Raw genomic sequence first — 13680 nt, 5'->3', positions numbered from 1 at the left:
TCTCCATTGAGATTTTCTTTTTTAATTTACACAATTGCTCACATCTCCTCATAGTTTATGCCTATGCTAGTTATTTTAAGTTTTCCTTTATCTTTTTATATAAAAAAAACCCGTCGTTCAAATCTGCCATTATTTTGTTTTTAGAATGAGTCGATTTTATAACTATCACACTTGATCACAATTCAAGTTCCCTTCGGTTCTAGGGACTGAATTTCTTATCGTGCATTATTTTTTTTTATTTGAACAGCGTACCACAATGATTAAATCCGGAAACGGCAACCGAAGGGTGTTAAAAATTGCTACCGTTCAGTGGCACCACAATATCGCTAGCAAAACCGAACGAATTGGTCTGCTCTAACTGCCGCCCGTGGAACGAATAAGCCAGCTCAGGGAACGAATAAGCAATCCGTCGGGTTCCGGATCGGGAATGTTAACCTTTTTCCTCCTAGCGTAGTTTTATTTATGCTGAAGCTTTCTAGCGCTTTCGACCAGCATTGCGCATTCGCTGCTGATGCTGCTATAACCAAGTGCTGGCAGATGGAAAGCTTTTGATATGTGCGAATGTTCCACAACTACAACCTCATCGCAGGACCTGAGGAGTTTCTCAATTATTGGTGTATGCTGGCGTAGGAAAGCATGCCAGTGGAAACGTGACGAGTCCGTGTGCGTCCCGTAGGAAGAAGGACTACGACACTCTGGCTGTTCACGAGCGGGAATGTGAATCGTGCCACACGACATGCGTACTACAACGTCTGAACCGATCGAACCGATGCGTGTCGTTCTCAAACAAAAAAAACGAAGAGAAAAACACATGCAAACGTGCAGAATGGATTGAAATACTCGCTCGAGGACACATTCCAGCCACCGTTACGGCAGAACCACGGGTGCGAAGGATAACTTGCAGACTTTTCCAACCTTTTCGCGTGTTTCATGAATGAAATCAATGTTTCGTAACGCACCAAATCGAGCTAAATACTAAACCTAATTATATTTTACACGATGTAAATAATACATAATTGAATAGTTAAAGTTATGTAATGTAGAAATGAACGTGAATAAATAATCATGAACCATTATGATTATGTAAAATTACTACATTTTCTTAATTTACGTTCTACGACTTAGATGTGTCCGTTTTGAATGTCAATGATTCATTCAAGCTTTTTGAGGAATGTATCATAGCAAGCAACGCAAACAAATGTCAGCTGTTCATACCCTAGGTTCAACGCAGAGACTTTTGCTCCAAAAGTGAAGCACCCTCTTCATTTATATAGGACTCTATATGAGCATATAATTGTATTTACCATACTACTGTTATATTTATCTGCTATTTTAAATGAATTTGTGTATCATAATTTTTACGCATGCCGAACATTGAAAAACCTTTATATATGAATACCCTCTGGGAGAATGGGTCTGCCTCACTAATGGACACCACTTTGAAACGAACAATAATTTAATTTAGGTTAAACTAATCAATAACCATCATCATGGAGGCGTTATGAATATCCTAAAATAATGATAAAAATATGAAAACATCCCGCTTCAAACGTTTACAGTTATCTGTGTTGTCTGCAGTAGACCATGCCACCACTATTAATTAGTTACATTTTTCCCTCGCTAATGAATCCACCTCTGAGCCTTGCACAATGTCTTTGTAATTTCTTTTACTGTCTGAAGAAATAGAAGGATAGAAAAATCGATACCGATAGGGAGGAGGAAAATTTGCGATTCCTGATGGCGCTGTACAACACTGGTTTAACATTTATACGGTCATGGTGGCTTACACAAAATGCTAGTTTTTTTTGAAACACTTCCTAATACGATTTTAAAATCAATTGGTGCTATATTTACATGGCTACAATAATTTCAAAAATCATACTTTTTGCTTGTTCGCCTGCTTTGTTCTAGCCAATTTTTATTACACTGTCTTGGTCACAACAGCAGTTAAATTTCGTTTCCAGGCCACCAATAAGATACAACGGTTTCGTGCTTACACTATGGATTGTTGACGCTGGCTGGAAAGTAGTGGAACGTTTCACTGCACTTTAGAAATATCACTACGCACTGGAAAAATACTAATTTTTGCTGTAACACCACTAGGGAGTATGATGTGTTCTTCACTTGTTTGATGTTGCTATTTTTTTTTTGCTAGACGCACAATGAAAACAACTTCAACATGATAACGATGACAGATGTTTTGGAACGTGTTTATATTAAACGGTCTTGGTGCGCCAAAGGTACGCAAAGCAGCGATTTACGAAGTAAACACAAGACGATTTAGCTAGTTTTCGTTTAGATTGTTTGCATATGTTTTGTAACGCTCTATTTTATGCAGTGTTGCATTTAAGCAGGCGTGTAAGATCCGAACATTTTTATATTAGTTACTGTATTCTTACGCTCAATGAAGTACGTGATATTGACAGCCTAATGTCAATCTCAAAGCTGTTTACCAAACGAAACTAACATTAACAAGCTCTCGTGCTAGTCGGCAGAGATAGAAACCAGTGTAGTTTATGTTCACTTCAGCTAAAGCGCCAAAACAAAATGCGTATAGCTGCGATTAAACTAGAACTCAAAAAAAGGTGAGTTGCATTCACAAATTGATTGGAGTTTGAATCGTATACGATCGCATTGCACGAAGAAAACAAACGCGATCTATATGTGTGATTTTGTCATGTTTTTTTTTTCAGGCTAGCAAAACAAGCAGCGGCTTTTCCCAAAGGAATACAGTGCCAAAAATGCCTCGAATTTGGCCACTGGAGTTATGAATGTAAAGGAGAGCGCAAGTATCTATATCGATCATCGCGGACACAGATTCTGAAGAAAAACCTGAACAAACCTAAAATAGAGTAAGCTATTTCATAACTTGCTATATACAGTTTTGCTTTCCAGAGGCTTTTGCCGTTTTGCATCCTGCTAGATTACAAAATTTTTTTTTCTCAGCGGTTGGAGAGCACTTGCTCTACCAGATGACCCCCTGGAGAAAAAAGGCAACAAAGATAAAGATCGAGATGTTGTTAGCAGTTCGTCTAATAGCAGCGATGAAACTAACAGCATCAGTTCCAGTAGTAGCAGCAGCAGCAGCAGTGACAGTAGCAGTGACGACGATGATACCAGTAGTAACAGTAACTCCAGCAGCAATAGTAGTACAGGAAGTTCAAGCAGCAGCACTGATAGCAGTTCCAGCAACAGCAGTGGAGATGAAAAGTCTTCTACTCGTAAGAAGACAAAATTAGGGAAAAAGCAAGCCCACCACCGAAAAAGAAAAATGAGTCAAACAGAAAGCGCAAGGAACTCAAAGAAATCAAAAAGAAGCGCAAGATAATGTACAGAAACCTTTAAGAACACGCCATGAGCTGTAGGTAAAGTGAGGAGGATAACGGTTGAGCGAACAACAAACGAAAGACAAAAAAAGAAAGTCGCAAAGCCGGCCAGTAATTTAATATCCTTCAAAAAACTTATCATATAATATTACGGTACTACAATCAACACCATGTATTAACAAAATAATTAATAAAAGCTACGATTGGAAAACAAAATGTAGAATAAAATTATTCCTAAAGAGGAATGACGCACACAAACGCATTTTTATTTGTAAAATATAATTTCAAGTTTTGTACAACTTCTTAAAATATGAGATAAGCAAAAAGATGATAATAGAAAGCTTGAAAAATTCTTACTTGTTCATGAATCTAAAAAAAAAGTATGTCATATGATCTACGGTTCTGCGGCTTCGGGCACCACTTGCACAATAACCTTTCGTTTGGCGTCGTAGGTGAACCCGTTTTGTAGGAAAATATCACTATCCAGGAAGGGCTTCAGGTTGAAGATTTCGATCGCCTTGGCACGTTCCGACAAATCCTTCTCCATTACCTCCACCACGGTTGTACGCGGGCGATCGCTTTCCTTGCCGCGACGACCACCCTCCTTGCACCTTTGATATGCCAGCTGATCGAGCGTAAGCTGTCGGAGGATAAAGAACAGTAACTCCGAATGGTCACGCTGGAAGGACAGATACTTCTGGAAGGTAGTGCGCATCTTTTTCATCACGCTGAACTTCTGGGCTTCGATGAAGCTTTCCAACATCATACGGATGGCCAAGTTTACGTCAACATCTTGTACAGTGTCCCGCAAGTGCATCCGAGCGTGCGCCTCGGACATGCGGATGACGCTTTCAATGTGCCGCACCGTGATCGGAAGCGAACCGGTGGAAAGCGATTCTTGCCGCAGCTGTGCATACATGTTGGCAATCTTATCCTGGTCCATGTTTGATAGTTTTGGATGGACGTTTTCCTTCGCGTAAACGATGTACTTCTTCAAGAGATCTTGCGGAATTTGCATCGTGTCCTGCGGTTGCGATTCCGGCACCTCCTCAACAACATTCGATGGATGATTCTTGATGTGCGACGCAACGACAAACTCAGCCAAATGCTTATCCTGCATTGGATCGAACTCGTCTTTCACAACGCACAGAACATCGAAACGCGACAGGATGGGTTCCGAGAGGTTCACATTCTCCGAAAACGTCATGCTGGGATCATATCTTCCGCCAATTGGATTCGCTGCGGCAATAACCGCACAGCGAGCCTGCAACGACGTCACGATGCCTGCTTTCGAGATCGAGATCGACTGTTGCTCCATCGCCTCGTGAATCGACGTACGATCTTGATCGTTCATCTTATCAAACTCATCGATCAGACAAACGCCCAAATCAGCCAACACGAGGGCACCAGCCTCCAGGGTCCATTCGCGTGTTGTTGGGTTTCGCCGCACGTACGCCGTCAAACCGACGGCCGAGGCACCTTGGCCCGTGGTGAACACGGCCCTTGGGGCAATCTTTTCCGTGTATTTTAGGAACTGGGACTTGGCAGTGCCCGGATCACCGCAGAGAAGGATGTTGATGTCACCGCGAATTTTGTGTTTGTCTCCAGGGTTCTTCGATTCACCACCGAACAGGCACAATGCAAGCCCCCGCTTGATGTACTCGTGACCGTAAATTGATGGGGCCATACTTTGAATGATCCGCTCGCTAATGCGTGGATCTTTGCTCAATCGTTGGATTGTCGAAATGTCCTCGTCCGTAAGCGAAGCCACTACCTGTTTGCTATCCTTCACCACCAGATGGTTAGCGATCAGCACGGTAGCAAACACCGGAAAGCCCTGCTCCGTGTTCAACGACCCGTCGTAGTTGTTCGTGTAGATTCCGGTCACTTCAATTTCATCGCCCGGTTTGCACTGGTCGCATAAATCGGCAAGCAGAACGCAGTCCTTGCTGCGAGGGATACGCCCCGCAGGAATTCGCCCTGGAGATTCCTGCAGCGTGATCTTCTGATAGTTCCGGTACAGGGTTTGCTCCATGTTGATGGAAAACGGGCCGACGCTCTGACACTCCGGGCAAGATCCGGGCTTCACCTCCGTATTCTGGCTCTGCACGAATGGTCCCAAAACATAGCCACATTTTACACAATCATACTTAATGACAGACAACTGTGGCAGGACACCAGTCGTAGCGGTGACAACCCCCAACGTCCGTACGAGTTGGTTCAAGTGAAGCTTTCGGAACGTGCGCAGTTCTTCTACCAGTGGAAGATCGGATATGCGCACATGAATCTCATTCGTAACACGCTCGTACGTAGGATAAATGCTCAGTACCATCTCCTTGGCGACTTTGTCCATTATCTCGAGCATCTGGAAGGGCGCCTCTGGCAAAAAATACGCCAGCACGTGCTGATTGTGCGCCAAATCGGTGTAGGATACCACGAAACTGGAATTATTCTGTTCGCACATGCGCCGTATACGATCCCGGTAAACGTACTGGCCATTTTCGTTGACAAAAGTGCGCAAGAAGCTGTTGAATCGGTTTGTGATTTCGGTCCGCGGAGCCAGCATGACAACCCATTCCTTGATGCTGTGTCCTTTCGTATCTTCAAGATTTTCGATCGATTCCACCATGTCAGCATCGGTTTCCGTTTCGACGCCCATTTCTGCCGCCTTCTCCGCAGCTCGCCGCTTGGCCATAGGAATGTCGTCATCATCGCTTTTGTCGTAAAACAAATCGCGACGATCCCGGTGCACGCCGGTCTCGCGATCTCGCCGTCGCATCTCTGCTTCGGCCGCGGCACGGTCGGTCTGCGAGATGTCGCTGTAATCCTCCGTGTCCAGCTCATCCATGTCGTACCGATCGAGATGCGGCGCTGGGCGATAATCCGCTTCCATGTTGTCGCCAAAAAGTTCCTCCCCATCGTCTTCCTCCTCGTCATAGTTATCCTCGCGAACAGTTGTATCACCGAGGATTTCTGCCTCATCTTCAAACGGCTCGAAATCACCGACCGGGGAAGTCATCCCAGAGCGAAAATTTCGCCTATCCATATCCGATGGTACGTTCGGTGCGGGGGAACTTGGCGTGTCCTACGAGAATTTAAACGATTGCGGCAAAATATCATCACGTGTAATCATTTACTCAAAGATTTAGAAACGTAAAAGTTGCTTTCGGATACTTACCGACATATCTGGTGGAGTAAATATTAACGGGCAATAACAATAACAAAAAACCGATAAAATTTGCAATTCAGGAACAATACGCAGCAGGCACAGCAATGCTTGACTGAACAACACAAGAACGCCAGCGTTTTTCGTTAGAAAACGCGCGAAAATGTGACAACCAGAGCAAGAATTGCTACGTTGCTGTCACTGCGACATTTCAATTTAGAAAGGTTGCGCCAACACTTTTAAAAAATTACCTTACGTTTGTGAAAACGGTTTGCAACCGAACAAATTTGTTTTTAAAAGCGAACTCGACCTGTGCACAGTGAATCTATTCTTGGTTTCTCTATCCAAGTTCTGTGGATGGGATAGAACTTCAATTTGCCACTTACGAAAAGTAATCTATAGACAGCTTCAGGTTGTTTCTACAAAAAGTGGGGTTATGCCTCTGATTGCAAAGTGTTGAATTTGGTATTAAATTACTCCACATACCTGACGATATTACGCAACGACGGCGTATACGTTGCTTTATACTTGACTCACTGTCTCAAGCAAATAGTGGCGTAAAAAAGGAAGCTCTGAAATCGATACATGAGCTCAATAAGTTTGAAGTATGCATTGAAATAATCCGTCTTTACAGCTTAACTACTGTTTATAATGTTAAAAATATTCTCACAATCTAACAAAGCTAATTACTTTAAGGTTTCCGAATCGTGTATCTTCAAATTTTACAAATGGGAAAGACGGTATTATCTAAAACATACACAAATATTGCAAAGTAATAGCAGATCCTGATTCTTGTGAATTATTTCTACAGGATTCCACGTTATAATAAATAAGGTTTCGGACATGTGTTGGTGAACTTCTTAAACTCTTTATACAAAATAATGAGGAGTTTAAATTTTATAGAAATGATCGTGATAAAATTTGAATTTCTTTTTGACGACATAAGCCTAGCTTGAATTGGTCCTTGTTCCTGTGTTCTTGTTGCTTCAGCTGTACATAGCTTTCATAGAGTTACTTTAGTCAGTGGCATGACATTATACATTCTTTTCACCCAGCACTAACATACGACGAAAAAGTAATGCGTTTTCAAACATTTTGATGGCATACTCAACAGTGCAAGCATGCTTAAACGTTATCAAAGCGTATGAACATTGCCGTTTGTTAGCATCACGAGGAATTTCAACTCGCTCAACAGGTCCGGCCTAGAGAAGATGAAAATAGAAGACATAAACATGTTACATTCGAATAAAATAAATAATCATACAATGACTAGGAGTTCAGCCTTGATGGATCCCTTCGACAACTAGCCACGAGTATCGATGATTAGAGCTGTTTAATCGTGCATTGGTGTTAACAGATAGTGGTGATCAATAATGTCCGAGCTCTGTTAAACTTTACAGTCTCCCGTGCCCGCTAAGTCAACTTTAAAAATGATCCACCTCTGCCATTCTTCATTTACAGTCGAAGAAATACTTACTTGAAGAAATAACTCGTATAGCAGCGCTTCTGACACCATTTGGTTTAGGTTGCCACACCACATCGTTTTGTTCTCTTTGCTCATCTCAAATGGGCTGGCAGTTGCGTAAAAAATGATACAAATAATTGATGTAAATATTTTTTTGACGAAATGAAATTGAATAGGCTTTGTTCGTTCTGGAGTTCTGAAGAAGTTGTAATGAGCCTGTACTCAACTAGCATTGAATCTGTCACGGCGTATAACAACATAGCTGTTATACACATGTATCCAATGATTGAGGGGGTATTCCGACCCTTTTCAATTTGTACTGAAGTAACATCATCGTTGAATCAATTCAAAACCAACGTAGTTATTTGAAGACAATTGTCTGTATTGTCATTGTAAACTCTGAATTTAAAAAACAGCATGTAATACATGTAAAAGAATGCAAATTTTATGTAATTTACAAAATGTAGTTTGCATTTACAGTGGTATTTTAACATAAAAAAATATGCATTTTAATAATCACAGAAACAAAAAACATCAAATACTGCATTTTTTTTTCAAAACATTGTCATATGTACCTGTTGCATTCATTTTCTCAAAACAACTTGTTTCAAGCCATGTGTGCTATATGTAGGGTTGTCCTTGTTTGCTTCCTTTTTATATTTTTATTATGCACTACGTACACAAACGCGACCCATTCTTTCTATTATAATAAAAACAAGAATTTTCCACCCCATTTTACTCTTATTTTTACACGCAAATTTGCTTTCTGAATTACTATTCTACTTAAATCTTGCACTAGGTGCTGCACAGAGGGAACAAAATTTAAAATTAATCAAAAAATTCTCATCTCAGCAGACATGCAACTTGAAAAAAAAAATAAAAGAAAAAACGTCTTATGTGTACATCATATAAGATTATGTCTCCTTGAGAAACATGTTCGCCCACATTTTCATAAGCAAGTAAGAGAAAACACAATTATCCTGCATTTTGTTTTTGAACCGTGTTACTGGCTCCTAGATTGCACGATTTATTCCTACCGTTCCATGCTTTCTAAATACGTGTCGTGACCTGAAGTATTCTACGACACAGTTCTAATCAATATCGTTCAATTGCTGCCGGGTATTGAATTTTCTTCATTTTTTTGTTTTTGTTTATTGAGCTTGACTAAGTCCACTTGGATAAAAGGACACCCATACACACATACACAAATACGTACACATCCGCGCATGGTTGGATTATTTTCTGCAAATCGACCGATGGGCTGTTCGCAGATTTTAACATTGTATTTCCGCGTCGCATTTCGCACAAAAATGGCATTCCTTTAAGCTTTTATTGTAAGGAAGGGTGTGAAAAATGAAAAGTGCAATGAAATCGTTTGCAGAAGGATCAACATTTTTCTATTTGGTTTATTAGCATGAAGGTGAGAGACAGGCAGAGCATGAATACCAACGTTCCTCCAGCGCTTGGTTTCAATCCAGCTCGGTGGTTACCAAGCATGTGCATCAACCCTATTTCTATAAATTTCATTTTATTTACTGGTTTGTTCTATGTTCCTTCTGTTCCCTTCATTCGATTCACTGCTATAAACCCTAATGTATCGATTTTTCAATACGGTTGTATTGTATCTTCGTATTCTTACCAATTCCGGTGTAGATCGCTTACATGCGGGTGGTGAAAAATGTTTTTTTTGTCGCTATGTACCTTTCGTTGAAACCCCCCATCAGTCACGGATGACCTTATCCAGTATCCATTAGGCACTATTTGTTGCCCTTTCTTACTTGCTTTACTAGTATGTGCTTTACCATTCCGCATCGCCATTCGATTTCTGAAATACGTAATCTTTGCCGCCTATGTGCATGATCCCATCTTTCAGATAGAATTTCCACTTGTTGCGCGATCGCGTGATCTGAAAAGAGAAATGTACATATCCACATTTAAAGGGCGAATGTAAACGCATACAATATCCAGAAACAGGAGATAAATGTGAGCTATCTCACCTTGTCATATTGACACACAACGACATTATCCGTGTCAAACAGATCAGAGGCATCCTCATCGGTGACGTCGTCTTCGCTGTTTAGTGGTTCCTCCTCGGCACCACCTTCCGCTTCCAGGTCATCTTCTTCCTCTTTATCCAAGTCTTCATCATCATCGTCAACAATGTTGTCGTCACTAATGTCGCTTCCTTCTTCATCCGATGTATCGACTGCACCATCCAGCTGACGGCTGCTGCAGATTTGGATCGATAAGGCTGAAATAAGATGAGAAGCAAATACACACACAACTCGTTCTTAGTATAATGTTAAGCAATGAAATATATTACTTCGTAATAAAGAAATAGATCAAGGTTTTAGTGCCATACGACGGGTTTTTACGACATTAGTGGAATAAAATTACGTATTAAAACTAAATCCTGCCAAAAAATATATTGTTTGATAAACTTAATGATAAAAATTTTATACCTTTTTCTTGATCAGTTGATTTCGATAACTGTTTTATTGCTCGCAACGGGAGACGTCGTGGTTTCCGTCCCACTACCGAAACCCTTTCTTTTGAGCTGCATGAAGCAATAACATCCGCGGGAGACAAAGTCGACATCTGACCAGCCACAAGTGCAGTGATTAATTGCCGATCCAATGCAGATCGGTCCACAATCGTAGTTGATTTTACATTCGCACCATCCATTGCTACAACACTTGCATCTTCCGACGAATATTGCATCATCGGAACATCGTCGCAGGCACCGTCGAGTTGTTTCTGAATTGGTATGGAATCTAAAAGTAAATATTCATAGTATGAATTTTGGTTCCTAATAACAGGAATATCATGGGATTGATATGAACAAGCATGCAATGATCCACGATTTGCTTACTGCAAAAGTATGCGCTACTTTCAAGATGCCTTAAGACTCCAATAACATTCTACGAACGCCATCTTCACGTGAAAAATTTCAACTAGTTTTTGTAAACGGTTTTGTATCGAACAATATATTAGCAATGTTGTTTTTTTGTTGGTTAATTTCGATCCGAAAAAGTAATAACCGTTAGAGAATCTAACAAATAAAGAAAATAACAAACAAAATTCCTACCATTCGAATGAACATTCGCGTGAAATTGCATTGAATCGATTAGATTTGGATCGTGTGATGCGTTAACCGCAGCTCAAATTTAATCGCTTCATTACATCGGATTACATGATATTGAAAGCATGTATTGCATCCAATCCAGTATACACCAACGCATTTTATCATTCATCGAGCACATTTACTATGTACCATATACTTTCGTCAAATGATCGTTTTTAAGTTATACGAAAGAAAATTATCCAACACAACTGACTACTTACTCATGTTTAGATTCTGCAGATACGCGTTGACATGCTGCTGCAATACGGTTGATGCAATGTGCGGCGGAAGGGGCATGATGGAGGATATTATTGGGCTTGTGAGCACCTGTTGCAATTGATTTTCCTGAAGGGCCGATGCTGGCACCTGGATCGTCAGCACGCGTGGCTGGCTGTTGGCCACGTTCGGTTGTGCTGGTAACGTGATCTGGATGGCTACCAGCTTGTTTGGATCGAGTGCGGCTACAACGGCCGCCGGTGCAGAAGACTGCTGTTGCTGGGATGTAGATGAAGTGGTACTTGCATTGCTGTTTGTCGTCGTCGCCGTAGAAGCAACGCTCTGTTGCTGGGTTATTGCTGTTTGTTGAGCATTGCCAGACGGAACCAACGACGGTACGTTAGAACTCTTAAGATCCGCGTTCGCTTTTGTGGTAATGTTACTGGGAGTAACCGCTTTTCCATTTTCTTGCTGATTATTTGCTGTTGCGGATGCTGAAGCCGTTGCAGTCTTAGATTTCTTGGTACCATTTGTCTAAAATATTCAGAAAATCATTAGAGGTAGTTAGGGAGAAAATGATCAAATACGAACTTACCTTTGAGTGCGACAACGACTATTATCAGAAGCACAAGCAGCAGAGGTCACAATACCAGAGAGAGAAATCAAGTCATTAGCCGGTAATTAACTATGGATAAAAAATAATATACACACAGAAAACATCCATACCTTCGCACTGTTAGCAAGAATAGCTGGTTGTTGCTGATCTAGTGAATCAGTTGTGGACTCGATGGCTTTGCAAGCTAGCAACTTTGCTTGCCAGACTTGCTTCATCTCTTGCAGTACCTGTTCGTCCACACCTTCATCCAGAAAAGCATCCCTCACTCCGGCAACCACATCGTCTATAACCGTTGTATACACTTTAAGCTGTAAAAAATGCATAAAAATCTATTAATGTTAAACCATCATCAGTTATTGCCATTATTGAAAGCTTCACAGTCTGCTCTGAAAGTGACTAAAGCAACCAGAATAAAAACTCGTTCTCATCTGATACTACTACACACGCTAGAAGTACGTTATCAGCATGTTATCTGTGCATGCCTTTCTATGTAAATGCTCGTCATAAAAAATGTAGAACGGGTAATTGTGTGCAATACAGCGTCAAAGATTCTGCATGGGAACTTAACCGCAGTTCATGCGGTTTAGATAAAATAAAGAAAAGGAAATTACATGGAATAGTATTTGGATTTATCGTGACAGTGAAGTGCTTCTTTTGCAGCATGGGTTTTAATTTCCTATTCCAATTCCTATTATTCCTATTTCCTATTAATTATGTAAATGTAAAAGTTCAGCAAAATTATACGTTAGATTATTCTTTGCATATTTACGAAAACTTCTCTAAAATATGCAATTTACAAACCGAAATATGTTTCGATATGCTCCAAGTTTCAATCATTGCCAATATATGCTGCATTTTGGCCGAGCAGCGATACCATATGGTTCAAAGTAACGACGCCAAGGAGCAGCCGCGCAGAAGTGTTGTTGCTATTGACAATCTGTTGTTAATTCTCCCTTTCCCCCAAGCTCTTCCGTCTGCACGAGAAGCTTTCACAGCCATATGGAACGGACCAAATGTCAATGCGTCGCTGTAGCTGTTATCACGTTATCATTTCTAAGATGCTCAACTACACGAGTGGAGCATAAAATGAAGCTTTACAAATACTCGACGAAAAACGTTTCGTCTTTAAAGGTTCTTTTGTTTTCTTGTTCATTCATAATGTACCTTCGACGTTCAGATTGATATCAACCACTAGGTGACAGAGTTGTAGAAACCCTATCGCAGCGTTATCGAACAATATCGACAAGTGGCAGGGCCGCCTTCTTCCCATTTCTATGTCATGAATATTTTGTATGGAAATACTTCAAACATGTACGCAACTTGTTGCACTGCGGACACTTGATAGTACCGAACGAATATTTGCAATTCCGCTTCTTTCATGCCGCATTGTACTCACCACCGATGTTTGGCTGAGGGACATCCTTACGAAGTGTGTCTGTTCTTTGGATGTCGATTCAATCTGAGTCGTCTAAGCTGTGCCGCTACAACCTAAGCGTATATAGTTCCGGCTTTTATTGCAGATCCGTCTCGAATCGGCGCGTACATTCACGGGATAACCCAACGAGAATCACCGTTTACGTGTGTGTTGCGCCGCCGCTGAATCAGGAAGTAACCGCGCACAGTGAAACCGCAGCAAAGAAAGCAGTAAGTCCGCCAAATATGTTTACTACTTCAATTAGAGTTGACGGTGTGTTTGTCAGAGCACACTATGCTATGTATGCTGCTTTAAGACGGCTGCTATAGAGACGCGAACTTCACTCGTATAGC

General features: G+C 41.1%; 3 protein-coding genes across 3 annotated transcripts; 1 reads left to right on the top strand and 2 right to left on the bottom strand.

Annotated features, from left to right (window-relative positions):
* Positions 1 to 2513: 2513 nt before the first annotated feature.
* On the top strand, positions 2514 to 3519 carry LOC128720878 (zinc finger CCHC domain-containing protein 10-like). Its single transcript, XM_053814576.1, has 3 exons — positions 2514 to 2585; positions 2694 to 2852; positions 2947 to 3519. Exons 1-3 carry the CDS (start codon positions 2548 to 2550, stop codon positions 3326 to 3328), a joined length of 579 nt encoding a protein of 192 aa, XP_053670551.1. The 5' UTR covers positions 2514 to 2547; the 3' UTR covers positions 3329 to 3519.
* A 201-nt stretch (positions 3520 to 3720) lies between these two features.
* On the bottom strand, positions 3721 to 6510 carry LOC128722019 (DNA replication licensing factor Mcm2). The gene is made up of 2 exons (XM_053815834.1): positions 6505 to 6510; positions 3721 to 6411 (listed from the first exon to the last, which is right to left on the bottom strand). Exons 1-2 carry the CDS (start codon positions 6508 to 6510, stop codon positions 3721 to 3723), a joined length of 2697 nt encoding a protein of 898 aa, XP_053671809.1.
* Positions 6511 to 8761: 2251 nt separating this feature from the next.
* Positions 8762 to 13333, bottom strand: LOC128730510 (transcription initiation factor IIA subunit 1). The gene is made up of 7 exons (XM_053823560.1): positions 13310 to 13333; positions 12024 to 12221; positions 11893 to 11910; positions 11303 to 11831; positions 10420 to 10731; positions 9955 to 10208; positions 8762 to 9863 (listed from the first exon to the last, which is right to left on the bottom strand). The coding sequence occupies exons 1-7, from the start codon at positions 13331 to 13333 to the stop codon at positions 9756 to 9758; spliced, it is 1443 nt and encodes a 480-aa protein (XP_053679535.1). The 3' UTR covers positions 8762 to 9755.
* Positions 13334 to 13680: the final 347 nt, after the last annotated feature.

The sequence above is a fragment of the Anopheles nili genome, chromosome 2 (assembly GCF_943737925.1).
Source record: "Anopheles nili chromosome 2, idAnoNiliSN_F5_01, whole genome shotgun sequence".
Taxonomy (NCBI): domain Eukaryota; kingdom Metazoa; phylum Arthropoda; class Insecta; order Diptera; family Culicidae; genus Anopheles; species Anopheles nili.
Note: the sequence above shows the minus strand (reverse complement) of the source record. Positions and strands in the feature narration are given on the sequence as shown.